The 21,331-nt window shown below is 36.2% G+C and overlaps 1 protein-coding gene across 1 annotated transcript in view; it reads left to right on the top strand.

Annotated features, from left to right (window-relative positions):
- Cfap44 (cilia and flagella associated protein 44) overlaps positions 1-21,331 on the top strand; it is a 65,890-nt gene that overhangs the window by 17,793 nt on the left and 26,766 nt on the right. The window contains exons 9-20 of the mRNA XM_013028517.1: positions 1,272-1,427; positions 1,960-2,007; positions 2,454-2,553; positions 3,070-3,164; positions 4,845-5,054; positions 5,772-5,882; positions 9,457-9,615; positions 10,229-10,465; positions 14,215-14,360; positions 15,623-15,893; positions 18,449-18,504; positions 18,672-18,834. Coding sequence (XP_012883971.1) covers positions 1,272-1,427; positions 1,960-2,007; positions 2,454-2,553; positions 3,070-3,164; positions 4,845-5,054; positions 5,772-5,882; positions 9,457-9,615; positions 10,229-10,465; positions 14,215-14,360; positions 15,623-15,893; positions 18,449-18,504; positions 18,672-18,834 — 1,752 coding nt within the window. The remainder of the gene's footprint in view (positions 1-1,271; positions 1,428-1,959; positions 2,008-2,453; positions 2,554-3,069; positions 3,165-4,844; positions 5,055-5,771; positions 5,883-9,456; positions 9,616-10,228; positions 10,466-14,214; positions 14,361-15,622; positions 15,894-18,448; positions 18,505-18,671; positions 18,835-21,331) is intronic.

Raw genomic sequence — 21,331 nt, 5'->3', positions numbered from 1 at the left:
AAGTCCAAATACCTAGTCATAGAAAACCTTGAGAAAGGAAGCTAAACATTTCATAGAGGATCCTCACGGACATCAGTAATTTCTAAACTTACTTTTTTTTCCCCTTAAGGCCCCATCTCTTCAATTCTTCACATTGTAAACCCCAGCCTCGTCTTGTATGAAAAATATAACCTGTTTCTGGGGGTTAGTCTGCTTCTAAGATCTGGATCTTTCTACCCTACCTATCAGCTTAATCTCTGTAATAACAATGTCCCAAAGGTCACTTTCCCCAAATCTGAATCGTTCAGTGTAGGATAACATGGAAGGTGTGTCGACAGGTATGTCCAGGGTAAGCTCCGACACTTCATGGAAGTCCTGGATTCCTCTCCAAAGGAACAGCAGCCCTTATCTGAGATAGTATATTGTAAATTAATAACAAGCATTTTTCTAATGGTATCACCAGCCTCATCAATTTCCTTTGGTAATTAAAAAGTACACGAATCATTGCGAAAAAGATACATTTCCCCTTCCAAAAGCCTTTGAATGTATAAGAATGAAGCTTACATGAAAACATCTTGCTGAACTATTTGGTCTCTATAGTCACTTTATGTGAGAAAAAACCCCAATGGAAACCTTGAAATAAAGAAACTTTTTTTTTGCAAGTTAAAATTCCTATACAAGACAGTACTTGCTCACTAAATTGTATTCTTTATAAATACAAAGGAAACTATAATAATTTCTTGTATTTCAATTAAAGAATAAGATCTCAGGGGTTGAGTTTTGGCTGGTGTCGTAATTACTCATTGCTAATTTAAATGAAATAAGAAGAAATGATTCTTGAAAAACATCAGAACCTTTTCTGGCTTAGAAAACAAATGAAACAGCTGGGTATCAGTGGCTCACACCTATAATCCTAGTTACTCAGGAGGCTGAGATCTGAGGATTGCGGTTCAAAGCCAGCCCAGGCAGCAAAGTCCATGAGACTCTTATCTCCAATTAAGCACCAAAAAACCCAGAAATGGTGCTGTGGCTCAAATGGTAGAGTTCTTGCCTTGAGCTGAAGAGCTCAGGGAAAGTACCGAGGCCCAGAGTTCAAGCCCCACAATCAACAACAAAAACAGAAAGAAAGAAAGAAAGAAAGAAAGAAAGAAAGAAAGAAAGAAAGAAAGAAAGGAAGGAAGGAAGGAAGGAAGGAAGGAAGGAAGAAAGAAAGACAGAAAGAAAAAAAGACAGAAAACAAAAGAAAGCAAGTGAAACTACTAATTAAAGTATTTTCCTATTAATTTTACAAGATATGGGACTTTGAGACAATAGATACTGCTGACATTATAGATGACAGTGGATTGTTGGAGATTGAACCTATTAATGAACTTGTAGTAGGCAAGAATGTCAAACTCTTCTCCATGATAAAAATGGATGAAATTGGAAGTAACTTTTGGTTGGCTCAGGTATGTTGCATTCTTCTCTTTCAGTTCTTTAAAGTTACCTGAACATAATATTAGAATTCTAGTACAGATGGGTATTGGTGGTTCATACCTGTAATCCTAACTTCTAAGGAAGTTGAGATCTGAAGATCAAAGTTCAAAGCCAGCCCGAGGGGAAAAGTATGAGACAGTATCTCTAATTAAGCAGCAAAAAAAAGCAAAGTTGGAGGTGTGGCTCAAGTGATAGAGTACCAGCTGTGAGTGAAAATGTTTAGCAAGTATGCAAAGCTGTCCAGTGCCAGAGCACACAAAGTATAGACTAGTGTAATGGACTGTCTAGACTGAAAGTCCATTTTACTATAAGAAGTATAAGGCTGCACTGCTTACTTTTGGTTGGATTCTAAAATATATAAAAATTATTTATATTAAATATCAACCACACACTATGGCATATGTAAGACTTAGATTTTATTCTTTATAATACTGGATAAAAATTTTAATTTGATGAATGCTTAATATGATAAAAGAAAATTCTGTTAACTGTTTAATTTTTTAGGATGCCAATGGAGCCATATGGAAACTTGACCTTAGTTTTTCAAATATTGTAAGTTGGATATATTTCTTATTTCCCTGTAACTTTCATAGTAAAATCTGTTGTTATTTAAAAGACAGTTTGTTTTGTTATATTAGATAATTTTTGCCATTGAATAAAAATGATCTATCATTACACAATTCACTCTTCACAAACATATGGAATTTTCATGTATATTATCTCACATGATAATCACAGCTATTCGGTTGAGCCAATCTTATTTTACAGAATGGAAATAGTCATTTGAAGGGACTTAGCAAAATTATAGTCAGTAAGCACAAAGCCAAGACTGTCTGTTCTTATTTCAGTGCTTTCTCCTAGCCATTATGTGTTTTCTTATTTCTATCCTAACAAAATTGCACATGTGTCAGAGAGTTCTGTTTGCATTTCTTTGAACTTGACCTAAATTATCTGTTACCCTATCTTTGAGATCGGGAATGGTCTTTTTCTGTTCTCAGACTCAGGATCCAGAATGCCTCTTCTCCTTCCATTCTGGACCTATTGAAGCCATAGCTGTGTCTCCCGTCACTTATCTTATGGCCACAACTGCCTTGGACTGTAAGTACCAACTCTTAATGAAGATGTATGGTCTTCTTTTGTTTTCAATGAGGTTGGGTTAAAACATCTGAGGTTTTTCTCTCAATGGAAACCTCTTAGTGAGGTGAATTGTTGGGAACTCTCAGTGACCAATGCAACATCTTTGCTCACTGTGACAAATTGAGATAAAGACCCAATCTGTAAGGTGTTCACAAACATGTTCTTCATTTGCTATTTATTATTATCTACCTTCATGCTCTATCACGTTTCTTCCTTCTTGATTTAAGGTAAATCTATAATGTGATCTGTGCAAGGTGAAACCAGTCATCAGTAATCTACTTTATTATTTATGTTTATAAATTTCCTGTCTATGTAAGTATACATGGATATTTTTGGCCAAAAAGACCATTCGCTTGTCAACTGATTAGGTATTTAAGAAGTACCTTGTTATCATACTCTACTTACTGAAAATGAACCAACATTACTTTAAGATAGCTTCTGTTTATCATTTATTTCTTTAAATCTATCTTTGTATAGGTACTGTTCGAATCTATGACTTTTCTAGCAAAATTTTTTTGACTCAGATGAAATTCAAACAAGGAGGCACTACCCTCACTTGGGTGCCTCAAATGGTAAGTTTGGTGTCTTAATAAACGTGTAAGAATTTGTTGTTAATATGCTGTCAGTGCTATTTTATAGAAATATACATTTTCCTGGCTTAGAATTTTAGAGGTGAACCAGAATTTAAGTTAGCTTATTTCACTCATAATGTGATATAAATCATATTAAGACCTCATCTTGTAATAGGTTTTGTCTTTTTCCTTATGAACATCCCATGTTGCAAAGTAATTATCTGCCAGAGCTCTGCACACCTTTGTCTACCTGTCTCTGATTTTATCATTCTAACATTTTCAGAGAAACTACCATGTTCAGGATTCTGTTTTGACTTGTGGGATTATAGCAGCTTACAAAAAGACGAAAATACTCGTACTTGTCATCATGGATCACACACTTTAGTGGGAAGGAGACAGAAACTGATCATAAACCAAACAAATGACTAAACTATGTTATATTGGATGATGTTAACAGCCATTGGAACAAATTAGGCAAGGCTAGCGAGTCCCAGTTATACACTGCTGTGTATAAGCTATTCTAACAACAGAGTAGCTAGAATAGTAGCTTACATATTCTTTGGATTGGGAATTAGAAGAGCCAAAAGCAGAATTGAACTGTCTTTGCTTGATTGCCTGATTCCTTACTTGGGAAATCTTGAATGGGGCCTAGAATAATCCACAGATTTCTGATCACAAAGCTGGCACCTGGGTTGGATAACTTGAAGGTTAGACTTGAGTTGGGACACATAGAAGTGTTCACCTGTTCATGTGACTGGGACATCACCATAAGCACAATGACCTCAGAGTTGTTGCACACTTCTTAAATCCAGGAGCTAGTGTTCCAACTGATAAGGCACAAAGTGGTGGCTTTTTCAATAATCTGGCATCAGATGTCCAAATACAAGATCTACCAAACTTGACTGGGAGAAGCCGCACAGTCACAAACAACACCCAGATTTCTGAAGCAGGGACTTTATAAACCTTTTCTTTTGGCAAATAATTCACAGCCATGATTTTTCTTTTCTTTGTTTTTTTCCCCCTCTCCCTTCCTTTCCCCTCTCCCTCCATTTCCCTGTCCCCCTCCTCATCTTCTTCCCATTCCTCCTCCTCCCCTTTCCCTCTGTCTCCCATTCTTCCTCCTCCTCCTCTGTGTGTGTACCCAGGTGCATGTGCCAGTACTGGGGCATGAACTCCAGGCCTCATGATATATATTATTATGCTAGTGATAGGTGCCTAACATGTGGTAAACAGACACTATGCTAGTGTTTGAACGGCTGCTGTTAACCCTTCTGTGGCCATTCATAATGGCCTAAAATTAATGGAGATTTCCATAATGTGGTACAGGGAGTTGCAAAGGTCAGCCAATATAAAATTACCTAAGTCTAGATTTTAAACAATAGAAGTATTGGGGCTGGGAAGTTGGCTCAGTGGTAGAGCGCTTGCCTTGCATGCCTGAGGCCCTGGGTTCGATTCCTCAGCACCATATAAGCAAAAAGAAAAAAAAAGCCGGAAGTGGCGCTGTGGCTCAAGTGGTAGAGCGCTAGCCTTGAGCTGAAGAGCTGAGGGACAGCACTCAGGCCCAGAGTTCAGGCCCCACAACCGGACCAAAAAAAAAAAATAATAGAAGTATTTGTTGTGTAATACAAATTTATTCATCAACTAACTTCAGGTCCTGTGTATTTAATTATTCCACCCAAGGTAAGCGACAATGGAGCACAAATTAGTGTAGGATTCGAAGATGGAGTTGTTCGAATTATTGAACTTTATGACCCAAAAGGGGTCACAGTTTTTACAGGACGGAAGAAAATTTTGGATGCTGAGATGACTTTGAGATATGTTTTCAAACCCCACACCGCTGAAGTCACTGCTTTAGCATACGACCGTGATGGAGATATTCTAGCCACAGGGGTAAGGAAATTGAGGATCTCCTCATTTGCAACTGGAATTACCTTTTAAATCTACCTACTTAATTGGGTCTCTTTACTGAAATAAGCTTCCTACAGATATATTCATACTTTATTTTCTCTGTATTCATACTCACTCAGGGTAGTCTTGTGTATAACATTTAAAGACACTCTTGAACATTCTAATGTTTATTTTAAAAGATTAGAAAATTTAAATTGGAATCATGCTGGATATATTATTTATAGTTAGTATTTTACAGCATTTATATATTCTTTTTAAAACTAACTTACTGTTATAGAGAGGTGATGTACAGAGGGATTACAATGATGAGTCAGGCAATGAGTACATTTCCTTTTGTACAGAGTCTTGTGTTCCCGCTCTCTGTCCCAGTCCCTCCCTCCCAACCAAAACACAACTGTGGTCAATGCAGAAGATCACTGTAAATTCATGCAGTAAGATAGGAGAGTATGCATTATGGAATTTTTGTGAATTTTATGTGTATGCATAGTTATCACATTTTTAGAATGGTAGATTGGAACCCAGGTGGGTAAGATGTAACAAGTAATTGAACTAAGAATTCTCTCATATTAATAAGTATATCTTATTAGTATGTATATGTATAAAGCGGATACACTATATGTCATTAAACCCCTTTTTATGCCCAATAGATTAGATTTCATAGTAGTAAATATTGGATGAATGTGTCTCTTTTTTTCTTAGAGTAAGGATCAGACTGTCTTTTTCTTTGACGTGGAAAAGGACTATAAGCCAATTGGTTATATTAATACTCCTGGACCTGTTTGCCAGTTAACGTGGTCCACATTATTTCAGGTAAGTCATTCTTCTTTGTCCTCAAGATCACAAGTGTCTGGTAGCTAGAGAACCACAGTTGGGATTATTAACCCTGTTATTTGGTCCTCCAGGAGTCATGAAGGTAAGTGCAGGTGGCTGCATTTGTTGAGCATTATTTAGGAGCTCTGATTGTCCTCACCACCTCTTTACTTATTAGTTGGTCACCATTCTCTTCCAAACATAGAGCTGTATCAGGCTTGCCTCAAGAATGGTGATGTCTAGTCAGATACACAATGATTTCATTTGGACCAGTCACTCTCTTAAGAATCACACGCTCAGGGCTGGGTGAAGCCCAGTGGCAAAGTGCTTGTCTAGCAAGTCCAACATCCTGGATTCGATCTCCAGTACTGAAAAAAATAAAGATTAAAAAATACAGTTAAGAAGAAAAAGAAGGGGCTGGGAAGGTGGCTCAGTGGTAGAGCACTTGCCTTGCAGGCATGAGGCCCTGGGTTCGATTCCTCAACACCACATAAGCAAAAAGAAAAAAGCTGGAAGTGGCGCTGTGGCTCAAGTGGTAGAGCACTAGCCTTGAGCTGAAGAGCTGAGGGACAGTGCCCAGGCCGAGAGTTCAGGCCCCACGACCAGACCCCCCCCCAAAAAAAGAAGAATCACATGTCTAGCTCTAAGATCTGAGAATAGTTCCTTTCATTTGTTTCCTTACTTTCCCCTCCTCTCAATTGACCTTTGCTTTCTTGCTAATCTGTCATTGCTTCTTTCCTAGCAATTGGAAAGAAGTTGTGTAAGATATAACTAATAATAGTTGTGTAATATATAACTAATAATACAAATTTGATGAAAGACACATAATACATTATATCCTTTTCGACCTCCTTTGGATTATTTGAAAAATAAAAAAGTTTAAAAAATTGGAAACAGAAATACAAGATTAAATAACAAAAGTTATTTTAAGCGGTGCCATCTGTTATATGAGAATTACTAATGTCAAAGTAAACTAGTCTAAGCTCATCTTCAAGCTCATCTGACCTCATATTTTTCCTGAAAGCATTAAGCTTCTGTCTCTTGTTTTTGGGGAGAGGGGCACAAGTCAGTCCATAGCAATTTGTAGGAATTCAAGTTGTCAACTGTTTAAGTCAGGTGTAGTGGTACAGACTACTCAGGAGGTGGCCGTAAGAAGATTGTGGACCAAGGCTACCTCAAGGCAAAAATCTGATGTGAAAGGACCGGGGCCATGGCTCAACTAGTAGCATAAAACCCTGAGTTTAATTTCCAGTGATATAAAATAAAAATAAAAATGCAAGGGTGAACTATAACCCGTTCTCTAACCTCAGCCTTTCAACCTACTTCAGTAGGTCTCTAATGATACAAAGACTGGTATTTCATTTACCATTTGCTTTCTTTAATCTGTGGGTTGGCTCTTCTTCACTTCCTCTTATAGACATCTTAGCTTTCATAATTATTCATTCCAACATGCTGCGAACAAAACGTTAGATCTCCCTCAAATTAATATATTAAAGCTTACATCCCCAAATGTAGATGGGACCTCTGGCAAGTGGAGAGGTCATGACAATGAATGAAGAGAGCAGAGCTTCCTTTCTGTGCCTCCTGGAAATACTTTGAACAAAATTTCAAGAAGTGTGTCACAGATGCCAGAGCCTTCGCTTGAACTTCTAGCCTTCAGAACCATGAGGAAGAAATCTGTTCTTTTTTTTTTTTAAAGCCACTCAGAATATTTATAGTTTTCTGTTCCAGCAGCTGAAGTGACTAAGACAAATAAGTATCAGTGACATTTTTCCAAGTGCTCTGATCCCCCTTTTCTACCTTTCATCCCTATCTGACTGTCCCCAACGAATTTGTAACAGTATCAAGGAAGATTAATAGCAGGAGTCCTCAGGCAGGAACTGCCTTACCTCCCTACCACCAACAGAAAATCCCATTTTCCTGACTCCCTCTTCTTCCTCTTTATTTCTCAGTTGAAGAACTGTTTCCCTTCCCCGTTGTCAGCAATTCTCATTCTAGGCCTCTGAATCCTCTTCCTTCTTGCTGTTTTCAATATTTCATGTTACTTATCTCTCTTTCCTGCCATCTCACTTTAACCTCGTCTACTCACTGGATAATTTCTATCAGTACTTGTGTGTTCACGCCTCTCTGACTTACATATGTTTTCCAGCTGCTGCCCTATCTTCTCAGCCAACTTTCTCAAAAGGATTGACTATTCTCAAAGACTCCATTTCTTTATATATTACTCTCTCCTTTGCGTGTTCTTCTCAGCTTTCTAGTTGCATCATTGCTCTTGTAAAGGCATCATAGATTCCCAATTGATATTTACTTCGTATCTTTCTTGACACCTTAGCATCATTTGACCCCTGTTGACCTTACCTTTTTCTTTGAAATAGCTTCTCCCCTTGACTTTCATCAACTCCTCTTTGTTACATCCTGCAATTTCTTCACACTCATCGTCTCCTAGTCGTTGTGTGCTATTTCCTTGGTGCTCTGAACCTATCTCTCATCTCTCTCTTCTGTTTTTCCTCCCAGAGGATATGATCCAAGTCTATAGTTTTCTTATGAGCCTGAATGTACCAGTGGATACTTGCACAGTGTTTTCTTTATGCAGCATACTCTGAAAACCTTTCCCTGGTTCCATTGTGTGATTATATTTTAGTCATCCTTGGCCTTCATGCTCAGCTCTACCTTCCCAGGAAGTTTTGTGCAGTGTATTGGTTCTGTGGTACCTTTGCAATTGTAATTTACACTAATCTATGTAAATTGCTATGTGATAGGATGTCCATCTGCAGGTAAGTTTCATAATGGTCTGTTTGTCTAGATTTGTTTTTATTACAATTTTATCTTTAGCATGCGAAACAATCCTGAGTATATAGTAGGTGCATAACAAATAATCACAATGAAATAACAGAATGAATAAGCATTTCAAATTATGAGTCAATGAAATATCAAATATCCGGGGGATTTCCCATGCATCATTAAATAAAGGATTTTTAGAGCAAGAGACAGGACTGAGTTGCAGAAGTTTAATTTAGAATCTAAATTTTCTAGGTTATATGTGAGAGGTAATCAAGGTTGTAGATGTCCCCAAGAACACTTAGGAAAAACAGGGACAAGAGGGAAGAGAACAAAGACCTTAGGAGCATCCATATTTAAATAAACTTAGGCAGATAAAGGTTTAGCTGGTAAAGGAGACTAGGACTTAATGTGTTGTCTACACACTGCATTTCTAATTATAGCCTTCAGTCCTCAGGGCTATCGGATTCCACAGCCATGTATTTGGCTCTAGACTTGTGTTATGGCATCTCTAAAGAAACCATATCCAAGTCTAAGTTTAATAGTTATCTCACTTAATCATTATAGAATTGGTAATTAGTATTACTAAGGATATAGTAATAATTAACAAATCGTAGTGCCAATAACTACAGTTGGAATTAAGCAGCTTATAAAAATGACTGTGCATGTCAGCTGTACTTTTTTTCTGGTTTATAATTTTTTTTGAACTTGTGTAAAAACTTCCTTAGATGTAAGTGATATATTTGTCTTTTTCTCTTATTTTCTCTTCTCTTCTTTTCTTTAATTTCTTTCTTAGTCCAAAAGTACTTTGCTGATTTTCTGTGAGAATGGATATGTCCTTGAAGCTCCTTTGCCAGATATTGAGGAAGAGCCTGATCGTGATGTTGTCTCCTATGAAATCCATGGATTAGGCATAAAATGTTTCCATTTTTCAAGTATCAAATCCCAGATTCTGGTATGGGGCATTCTTGAAGTATTATCTCCTGATATTTTCCTTTTACTAGAACATAAGATACCCTGCATAAAGAACTGGGAATATAAAATGAAGAGTAAAGCAGATCCTGAAGGAAATTATAATTCAGTAGGAGGCAGTAGAGATCAAATATGATGTATAAATCTGAGAGATAATTCTAAAAGTGTAAAAGGAGGAAAAGGTAAAATGATGGGAAGGAGGGATACCAGGGTTGGGGACTTTTATAATGGACAGTTAGACAGACAATTGAGGGTGTAAATCACAGTTTTACTAAGGTGGAGACAACTTTCCTCATGATTGTGCAATCACTTAAGCTGCTGTATTGGCCCTGAGAGAAAACTATTTAACATTTTTTTTAGGGAAGAATGACAAAATAATTTCTACAAAACTGATATCCATAAAGGTAAAACAGAAATTGCAGTTATTTGAATTTTATTGATGAAATATATTCCCCCAAATGGTAATTATTCATAAATGGTATGATGTGTTAAATCAGAGCCATGAGTGGTTTTGAATCCCATCTTCTTTCTGTCCTTGTCACACCTAATAGTGTAAATGAATGTTACAATTTTTTTTAAATGTCTCTTTTAAAAAGAGGTCAATGGAAATTGAAAGGAGACAGAAACTAAAGGAGCTGAAGGAAAAGGAAAAGGAAGAAAGGATGAGGATGTTAATAGAAGAGTTGGGAGAAGACGGAGCAAACGAAGTCCAGGAACAAGAGCAAGAAGAAGCAGAGGAAGAGGAACCATTACCTCCAATTTTTATTCCACTACACCCCTCTCCCATTCTCTGTGGCTTTTACTCTGAGCCAGGGAAGTTCTGGGTTTCGTTGGTGAGCAATAGTGCAATAATTTTTATCTCAATCAGATTCTAATCTAGTTTATAGTGTTATTATTTTTCACCCCATTCTTACTTCCTTCTCATACTGTTAAGACTTCATTGCGCCGGGTGCCGGTGGCTCATGCCTGTAATCCTGGCTAATCAGGAGGCTGAGACCTGAGGATCAGGGTTCAAAGCTAGCCTGGGCAGGAAAGTACAAGAGACTCTTATCTCCAATAAAACACAAGAAAACCAGAAAACCAGAAGTGGCACTGTGGCTCAAGTGCTAGAGTGCTCTCCTTGAGCTGAAGAGCTGAGGGACAGTGCCCAGGCGCAGAAAAAAAAAAAGTTTTTGTGGGACTTCTGCTTTATCTATAACTAGAATGTGCTTAGGGAAATCTAAGACTATGAATGTGTTCAAATGGTCTCTTTACCACTGTGAACAAATTGGGACTTGGAAAAAGTAAGGACAAAAGGTCAGCTAGGGAAAGAAGAGGGAAAAAAGGAAGAAGAGGAAAAGAAACATTAGAGACTGCTACAATGTATGGGAATACCTTTTTAATGTGTATTTTCTAGTCTTATCACGAAATGTTTTCTCAATCTATTGCAAAGCAAGATTTGCATCAAAATATAATTTTCAATTCTTTACACACATGTGTGTATCTAAAAATCTGACACATAAATTATATGTGAATGACCATACTGATTCCTAACTGGACTCCGTTTTGAGCAGCCAACAGTACTAAACAAGCCAAAAGTCATTGCTATAGGGAATGAGGAAGGGTGACTCTTCCCTCTACCATGTTTCCTAGAAATAGATTTTTTGTAGAAACTTCAAAGATATAAACAGCAAGAAGAATAGAAGGTAGGGTAGACCCCATTTATTAGTCCTTATTACCTGTCTTCTGTGTTTTTTTTTTTTTGAAACAGTGAACATTGTGTAGAGTTCAAGGAACAAAGAGATTCTAAAGACATGGTTCTCATTTTCAGGAAGTTTCTTCATTTGAAGTAAAGAGGCACTGGAACAATTACTTTAATTCAATGAAATTTCATGACTAGCATCTTGAAAACATTGATGAAAAATTTATTTAAAAAGACTAGTATTTACTCATAAGGTGACAAAAGAAGTGTTATTTTGGGGCATACTTTTACAAAATTATCTTTAAGTAGTGTGCAAAGGAGTTGTCATTCAACAAAACAGTTCATGAATACAGTGTGCCTTGGCTAATGTCACCTCTTTGAACATTCTCACTCTTCCCTCCAACACCCCCTTCCCTCACTTTTCTTACTTTCATTTTCTTTTTTTTTTTTGTAGTGCAAATTTAAAAAATCTATACACAAAATGCAGGACACTGGAATCAAATACAGTGAAAACAGGGGTTATACCATGGGGGAAGAACATACAAAAGAAGCAAAAAAAATCATAGTACATTATAAATACATGAAAAACAATAGCAAGAAAGAACAAAAACACTTGTGTCCCTATCTTGGGATTCATTTCACTTAACATCTACTTATTTGGTCATATCTACATAGCTCCAAAACCTAACTTCTATTTTCTGTTCGTGGTCTTGGGCAATGAACCCAAGGCCTCATACATGCTGCAGGTGGTCTACTAAGCCTAACTTTTAGTGTATGTCAAAGCTTCATTCATTTTCAAGGCTGAACTGCATTTTGCTTCTCTACCCAGTCATTTATGGACTTAAACCACTTCTACCTTGTAGCTATTGTGAATAATGCTGCCATGAACATGGGTATTCAAATGGTTTTAGTTCCTTTTTACATATACCTAGAAGTGAATTGCTAGACCAAAAGATAATTCTATTCTGCTTCTTTTCAACAACTGTAATATTGTACCCCATAGCAGCTACACTACCACCAATCATGAACAAGAGTTTCCATTTCTCCGTATTCTATGTGCACTTCTTATTTTTCATTTTTATTTCTGATTGTGGCCTTCCCAAGGGATGTGGTTTTGAACTGTACTTTCTCAATGACAAGTGTTGCTGAGTATATTGTTACGTTTTTTAGCCACTTGTATATTTTCTTTGCTCGTTTTTTACGTGTGGTTGAATTGATTATCTGAAGTTTTGTAGTTGATTTCTAACTCTTAGTTGTGTATAGTTGCTATTAAATCTAGTGAACTTCTTCCTATTGTTTTATTTTGTTATAAAATTTTCATTTTTCTATTTACTTTCATAGACTATAACAAATCTCTAAAAATTTCTATATTGCCTTCAAGTTTCTTAAATGTAAATCATAGTTATTTTGAAATATATTGTGAAAACTTTTCTATTGATATGTTTTATAATTCCGTTTCTTTAAATTTTTCAATCATGTCTTGGTTTTCCTAGTATGTCTATTTTATTTTTTTTACTAATGACTAGACCTTGTATGTGAAAAACTGTAGGGTTAAATTGATTCTCAGTATGTTCTTTTTCTCATGGAGATTCACTTTTGGTTCTGGAAAGCAGCTTCCAATAGCAAAGAAACAATTTGAGATTAGATTTAACTTCCTGTGAGAGCCATTATATTTCCCTTTTATTCATAACATAGAATGTACCACTCCAATATTTCTATACAAAATCTAATGGAAAGTGTATTTACAATGGTCCTTTCTCCTGGGAGGACCTGAAAATGATTTCTCGTATCATAAGCCCATGAGACTCCAGGTAATGCTGCTCAGCCTCTTAGCCAGTGGGCTGACAGGTTAATTGACAGTTGCTTTGGAGGAGAAAGTAGCAAGCACCAAATGCAGTCCTCACTGTGACTCTTCCTCTCTTCTTCTGAGTCTTCTAATATGGTAACTCGAATGCCTTCAAATATGTATTTCAAAAAAATGTTCTGTTAATGCTCAGTAGGACAGTTCAGCTGAAATATTTCAACCTACTATTGCCAAAAGTGGAAAGTGAGTAATTTGATTTTCAGTTTATTATTTGTTACCATCTCTTATTTACTCATATGTGTCTATGTGTGTCTGTGTGTATGTGTATGAGTTTCAATAAGGATGTTCTGACATTTACTTGTTTCTCTAAAAAGACTTTGGTCCAGCCAGGTGCCAGTAGCTCACACTTGTAAGCCTAGCTACTCGGTAGGCTGAGATCTAAGGGTTGTGGTTTTAAGCCCTCAGGACAGAAAAGTCCCTGTAAGACTCTTATCTCTAGTTAACCACGGACAAACTTGAAGTGGAGCTGTGGCTCAAAGTGGTAGAGTGGTAGCTTTGCGCAAAGAGATCTCAAAGACAGCTCCCTGAATTCAAGTTCCACCAAAGAAAAAAGAGTGGTCATATAGAGAAAGCAAGCAAATTAGAGTTGGACCAATGTAGTTCTTCCAAATGATCTCTATACAGATAGATTTTTCCTAAATAGCACTTTTTGGAAATCAATAGTTTTTAACCTTATCCTAGGCTGAAAACTAGCTGCTAAAACATTAACCTGCAAAATTTTATTAAATACCATAGATTCAGAAAAAAATGCTTGAAGAAATAAGAAGGAATTTATTAAGTAGTCAAAGGTGAAATCCCTCATATTGACTTCTAGGTGGGAATGAATCATCATAAAGTAACTGTTATATAGTTACATGTAAATGGACAATGGAGATATTTTGCAGTAATGACAAAATTTATAATAATGGCTATCAGATAGAAGTACATGTTTTAAAACATCTATTTTGTGTTTTCAAATTACAAATAATCCAGAAATCCTCACGCAAACATTTGTGTTATGTTCAAGAACTGCATTTTATGTTATTTATCTTTTCCAGGGTGGCTATGATTCTGGTTTTCTATATCACTGTGAATTTCCTCCATATGACAAAAATAGTGATTTCAAAAGTCAGAAAGATGAACCTTTTGACTTTTGTATTCTGGATGATGCAGAAGACAATCCCATCCAAACTATCACTTTCAGGTGAACAGAATTTAAAAAAACTCTAAAAAACACATTAGGTCTCATTTGTATCTTATGTTTTATGTATCATAGGGATTGTGTATGTATAAAGATATATTCAAATAAAGGTTCACACAAATTATATTTGGTTAAATAAATCGAATGAGTGTGATCAAAACTAGTTACAGTTAAATTTTCCCATCCAATCTTCTGTCAAAATTTCTGTTTATTACAGAATTTTGTGTGAATTTACTTTCTGTTACTTAGGAAGATTATAATGAATAATCAGACAACAAAGGGTCAGGATTCTGGAGAAGATACAAATGGATTCATTAGCTCTTTAAAACTTGAGAACTGTGTGTATGTGCCCGTAACTCTTCTAAAGACCAAATAGAACAATTCTACCTTTTAAGTTGAGTTTCTTCCTTTTTTCATTTCTAGGAATCAAATCCAGGGCCTTACACACACACCTGACCAGCACTTTGTAGCTAATGAACACCTCTAAACCCTTATTTATTTATTTATTTGTGTGTGTGTGTGTGTGTGTGTGTGTGTGTGTATGTGTGTTGGTTTACTAGGGCAGCCACAAAATATCACAAACTTGGCGCCTTAAACAACAGAAATGTACTGCTTTCCCGTGGTGTGAAGACTCGTGTTTTAAAGTCAAGCTGACATTGCTGATAGGTTTGCTCTCTCTTGAAGCCTCCATCCTTACCTTGTGATATTTTTACTTTTTATCCTTCCTGTGTGCATGATATATCCTTTGGATTTTTCTTTGTGTCCTAATCTTAACTGTCTAAAAGACACCAGTTAGACTGGATTACAATCTACACTAATGTTCTTAGCCTTATCTTCATTACCTCTTGAAAAGCGCTATCGTTTAATATGGTGGCAGTATGAAGTATTTGAGGTTAATGCTTGAACACGCAAATTTTGGTAGTCTATAATTCAATTCAGAACCACACCTTTGTTATTTAAAATCTGGTCATTTGTTAGTCCACTTAAAATTAACATTATTTTTGGGGGCAGGGAAGGTGGCTCAGTGGTAGAGTGCTTGGCTCACATGTGGCCCTGAGTTCGATTCCTCAGCACCACATAAGCAGAAAAAGCTGGACATGGCACTGTGGCTCAAGTGGTAGAGCGCTAGCCTTGAGCTGAAGAGCTGAGGCGCAGCGCCCAGGCCCAGAGTTCAGTTCCCACAGCCAACAAAAAAACAAAAACAAAAAACCTCCAACATTTTCAAACTAATAGGAAGAATAATATACTCTATTTTTGTCTCATAGCATTGGCCAGAGTATGATGTTTTGTGGAATGAGAAATGGAGCAATTCGAGTGTATGTCCAAGAGCAGAAAGACTTTTCACTGAAAAATTTGAAGAATTATTGGCACTTCAGTATGCATGACAATAATTATGGATGTGTGAAAGGCCTCTCCACTAGCTTTGATGACCGGTTCCTGGTGACTGTTGGGGCAGATAGTAACATCTTTGTCTTCAACATTTTTTCTGAATTGGAGTTGGAGGAAACTCTCAAAGCCAAAGTGCCATCTCCCAGGGTATGTAACCAATTAAGCCCATTACTTAGTAACAATAGCAAAAGCAAACTTTATTTTGAAGTACTGATGTAAAAATTGCTTTGAACTTTGAGAAATATTTAAACACTTAAACATTATAGTAGAATCTTATCTATACTATAATATATAATCTATAATATCTCTATAATACAACCTTATAATCCAATCTTCCTATCAATATTATAATTTTGACTTTTTATTGCTTCTATATAAATTATGAATGGCATTTAATTCTTCTGTTAAAGGCATGTCCCTTCCAAATTTTAAAAAGAATGTGTCACATTTTTTTTTTTTTGTCGGTCGTGGGGCTTGAACTCTGGGCCTGGGCGCTGTCCCTCAGCTCTTCAGCTCAAGGCAAGCGCTCTACCACTTGAGCCACAGCGCCACTTCCAGTTTTCTGGTGATTTATTGGAGATAGGAGTCTCACGGTCTTTCCTGCCCGGGCTGGCTTTGAACCGCGATCCTCAGATCTCAGCCTCCTGAGTAGCTAGGATTACAGGCGTGAGCCACCAATGCCTGGCTTGTGTCACATTTTTTTGTATCAATCCTCTTCTATTTTTTTGTCATTAGCAGTGTTTGAACTAAAGGCTTTGAGCTTGATAAGCAAGTGCTATAAACTTAATCCTTTTCTTAGACAAAGTTTACTTTTTTTAAATGAGTAATATTTTTCAGACATATAACAATATTACTCATTGTAGAGTCATGTATAGTATATACATCACAAAATGTGCCTTTGAGAGAGGTCAAAAATATTAATCACTTTAACACTTAAAATCCAACGATGTGAGTTGTGATCAAAAGTTCACTAATAGATTTCTGGCCTTGTGACAGAGATTGAGGATATAGATCCCCAAATAATTTACTTTTATCTTGCCACAGAACTGGAATTCTGTATTATCAAAGTAGTACCTATGGACAAAGTCACTTAATAATCAGTTAGTAATTAGAATTACTCTTAAATGCTAAGAAGTCAAATTAGAAATACCACAGTTTAAATTCTGGACAACACATTGATTTCCCATTTAACCAATGGCTTACTTCCAATGAACACACAAAGAATATAGGGAAAATATGAATGGGTAAAGTTTCATTTTTTAATAGCAAAATTTGAATCATGGACCAATATTCAATGAGAATCTAACCCAGAAAATAAGGAATTAGAGAAAGTATATATGTAAGCAAGAAGAAAATCTTTATTTTTTTAACTTTGTGCCAGCCCTCTCTATAAAACTTATGTATTCGATAAAAAAAAGCACTCCACAATTTCAACAATATACATTTATTTATGGCCATTATCAGTGTTTTTCCTTATATTATTTTTGTTGTTGAGGTACTAGAATTGAACCCTAAGCAAGTACTCTTGTCATGCCCCAATCATTTCTTTTCTCCCTCCCTCCCTTTTTACTTCACCTCCTCCCTCCCTCCATCTCTCTCTCCCTCCCTTCTTCCTCTCTCTCCTTCCATCTCTTCCTTCCTATTGAAAAACAGCATTTTGAAATCAATAATCTAAATTTGCACGCACATGCGTGTGTGTGTGTGTGTTTGTGTGTGGTGTGTATGCATGTGTGTATTCTCTGCTAATAGCACAAGAGTTCATAGTTTACATGATGTAATAATTGACATTTTGAGGATGAAATTATGGTAATATTAACATTCAAATATAGAGATATAGTTTTTCTGCCTACCCCTTTAATTAAAACAGAAATAAATTTGGTCAACTATAATTTTTCCCCTAATTTGTTTTGTGAGAAACTAGTTTTAAGACCTTTAACAAGCCAGGTACCAGTGGCTCATGCTTGTAATCCTAGCTACTTAGGAGGCTGAGAATTGATGATCAAGTTTCAAAGCCAGCCTGGGCTGGAAAGTCCATGAGACTCTTATCCCTTAGTACTCACCAAAATGTCAGAAGTAGAGCTGTGGCTCAAGTGGCAGAGCATTAGCCTTGAGCAAAGAAAAGCTTGGAGATAGCACCCAGGCCCTAAGTTCAAGCCCAGGACCAGCATACACACACACACACACACAGACACACACACACACGAAAAGAAGAGAAAAAGGAAGGAAGGAAGGAAGAAATATAACTGTTAGAAAATGGCAAAAGGATGGGTAGAGAGAAATAAAGAGAGAGCAATTTAGAAAGTTAATCATGCTAAAATATTGGATAGAACATGTAAAATGCCATTGTGAAATGCCTTTGAGCTATTAGTGTATATCAAGAAATGAAGGGAAGCAAAATAGGATCTGTTGGGGAACAGGAGAGAGCAGCTAGAAGAAGCTCATCTATATGCATATATGAAAAGAGAACAATGACACCTGTTGAAATTGTTCCAAGAAGGGAGAAGAGGAATGAGACAGATGGAGAGGGTGAGTTTGTATGCATGTATGCAATGTTACAGTGGACAACAAATCTGTGAATAAAAATGTCATTTAAAAAATCTCTAAATTAAAAAAAAGTAATTGGCAGACATTTACTTCTTCCTAGATATTTCAAGGGTAATACTATGTAATTTTAAAGGGCTAACTTTTTACCCTTTCTACAGTTTGGAATAGAAATAGAGCCAATTCCAGAAGATATTGAAGATCCCAAAGCCTACAGGTATGGGAAGTTTTGATAAATACTATTGAGGATTGTGCTTTGCAAACAAACTAACATGTTGTACAAGTTGACTAAGCAATATGAAATTCCAAATGATTGAATGCTAATTTTTCCCTTTTGCTGTTTCTGTATCCTGTTCTAACACGTCTTAAAATGTCTGTGTTCAGCATTGAGAATGCCAGGAGGAAACGAGAATATGACAAGTTAATGAAGGAAGTGGAAGAAATAAAAGCAATCAAGAGAGAAAATATCAAAATTTTGAGGAATGATTTTTTGAAACTATTAGCAATGAATAAAGAATTGCCTATACATATGCAGTTTAAACGGACAGTAAGTCTAAGTAAATTTGATTTTACTGTTGGCATGCCATTTCTGAGATAACCGTTGGTTCAACACAAAGGAACACTGGGGATCATCTTTAAGATTTCTTTTATCTGGCTAGTCAGTGTGGTTGGGAAAAGTCAATTATTTGTAAAATTTAACGCACAATTGGGTTTGGAAGAGGCTTGTTTCTTCTTGACTACTTTATCTGACATAAAAGAGACTATTGGATTTAGCTACTTAATATGCTGTGGGTTTATCTTATTTTGTTGTTGTTATTATGAATGGTTTTGCATGTTTTAAAATAATAGAATATAAATACAAATTTTTTTAATATTTATTAAAGATAATACTTGGCTTTAACTGGTTGTACAAAGGGTTTGCCATTCAACAGAGCAGTTTATTAATATAGTACATCTTGGTCAAGGTCACCCCTTTCAATATTCTCACTCACCTCTCCCAATTCACTCTTTCCCTAACTCTTGTTGATTTTTTTAGGGTATGTCTTGAATTTATTTCCTTTTAACTGCTGGGAAGGTGGCTCACAAAGCAGTTTATGGATATAATTCATCTTGATCTGAGTCATCCCTTCAATATTTTCACTCCCGGGTGACCCAACCCTTATTTTTCTCAATTCTTTTTTTTTTTTTTAATATGGGACGCTTCATGAATTTGTGTGTCATCCTTGTGCAGGGGCCATGCTAATCTTCTCTGTATCGTTCCAATTTTAGTATATGGGCGGCCAAAGTGAGCACATCTCAGTTCTGTGATATATACAATGCACTCTTGCCTACATTCTACTTCCTTCCCCCATTACTGTCTACCCTTCTCCCCTTCCTCCTTCCACTTGCAGGTAGATATTTCCTTGTACTTATTTCACTGGGCTTTGATTTAAGTCTTTCTAAAGAATTACAATATTTGAGCTCTATACTTCAGTAAATTGTATACTACCTGGTGTGTTTAATTTTTTAGCTACCACAAATGAGGGAAACTGATATTCCACCTCACCCAGTCAGAATGGCCATTATCAAGAAAATTAACAGTAACAAATGCTAGTGGGGATATGGCCAAGAGGGAACTCTGTTACACTGTTGTTAGGAATATAATTTTTTTTAACCACTCTGGAAAGCAGTATGGAGTTTCCTCAACAAACTAAACATAGAACTTCCCTGTGCCCCAGCAATTTCACTCCTGGGCATTTTATCCAATAGAACACAAAGCTACAGTAAAACCAGTAGCACCACCACGTTCATTGCAACACTATTTACCATAGCCAAGATATGAAATCAGTTCAGATGCCTTCCAATGGACAAATGGACAAGAAAACACAGCATATATACACAATGAACTCTATTCACCCATCAGAAAGAAGGACATCTACCATTCACAAGGAAATGGGAAGACTTGGAAAAAATTATATTTGGTGAAATAAGCCAGATCCAGAGAAACACAGTTGTATGGGATCACTAATTTGTGGTAGATAAATACAGATTTTAATATGTTTATAAATCTTTATTGTACCTAGAAAAAATGCCTGTTGGGTAGGTACATGTATGACTTGATACTCTATTTCTTAGTTCACTAGATATATTGAGAAGGCAGTACTTAGTTAACCAAGAACTTTCTAAAAGATGGCTTAGTAGTTATGATGACAACCACAACATGGTTTAATTTGGGATTCACTTTTTTCTTCTGTGACTTAGTGTAAATCCTAGAGAAATCTACTAATGATTAGTTAATTTTCTTATTGTCTTAAACTTTTTCAGAACTGAAATACTTTTTTATCATGTGTCTAATCAAATAAAAAGCCAGAGGTAAATATACCTATAGGTAAAAAACCCATAGGTAAACATACCTATAGGTTTATTCAGTTTGCAATTCTAAAAGTACTTTTTCAATTTTATATGAAAAATGGTTTGTGAAGCCACAATAGTTAACTTACTAAGTTGGTTATAAAATTAATTTATAGTGACAAAAAACTTTATACTACTATTCTGAGAAAAAGGCTGATACTTCCAGAGTACTAATGACAAAATTTAAGGTAAACAACCACTGAAACAAGTCCCATGATGATGCACTTTGCTCACACCTTTAAGGAAAACACCAACACCTCTGTTGAGAATAATGGCTATGTAGAGTTTAGCATGAATTCAGTCTTTAATATTTTTCTAAGAAATTAAGATAAGAAACATTGGGAGAAAGAAGAATCCCCTCCAAAAGATATGCAAAAAAGATTTGGTAATGTCAAGAAGACTTCAAAGACTGTCCTCTTCCCTGTAGTCAGGCCACATGGGAGGGGTATTGTGCTAATGACCAACTGCCATGCATTCTACTCTGCTCAGCTGGCTTTGCAATAGTAGTTTCTTTGGGTTGGTGCTTTTTAAACTTCATATTCTATCCAAATATTGTTAGCTTTTATTACTGCTGTTGTGGAAAAAAATCTTTTTTTTATTGTGAAAATACTGTACAGAGGGGTTACAATTACATGGGCAAGATAATGAGTACA

The sequence above is a fragment of the Dipodomys ordii genome, unplaced genomic scaffold (assembly GCF_000151885.1).
Source record: "Dipodomys ordii isolate 6190 unplaced genomic scaffold, Dord_2.0 Scaffold111, whole genome shotgun sequence".
NCBI classification, from domain to species: domain Eukaryota; kingdom Metazoa; phylum Chordata; class Mammalia; order Rodentia; family Heteromyidae; genus Dipodomys; species Dipodomys ordii.
Note: the sequence above shows the minus strand (reverse complement) of the source record. Positions and strands in the feature narration are given on the sequence as shown.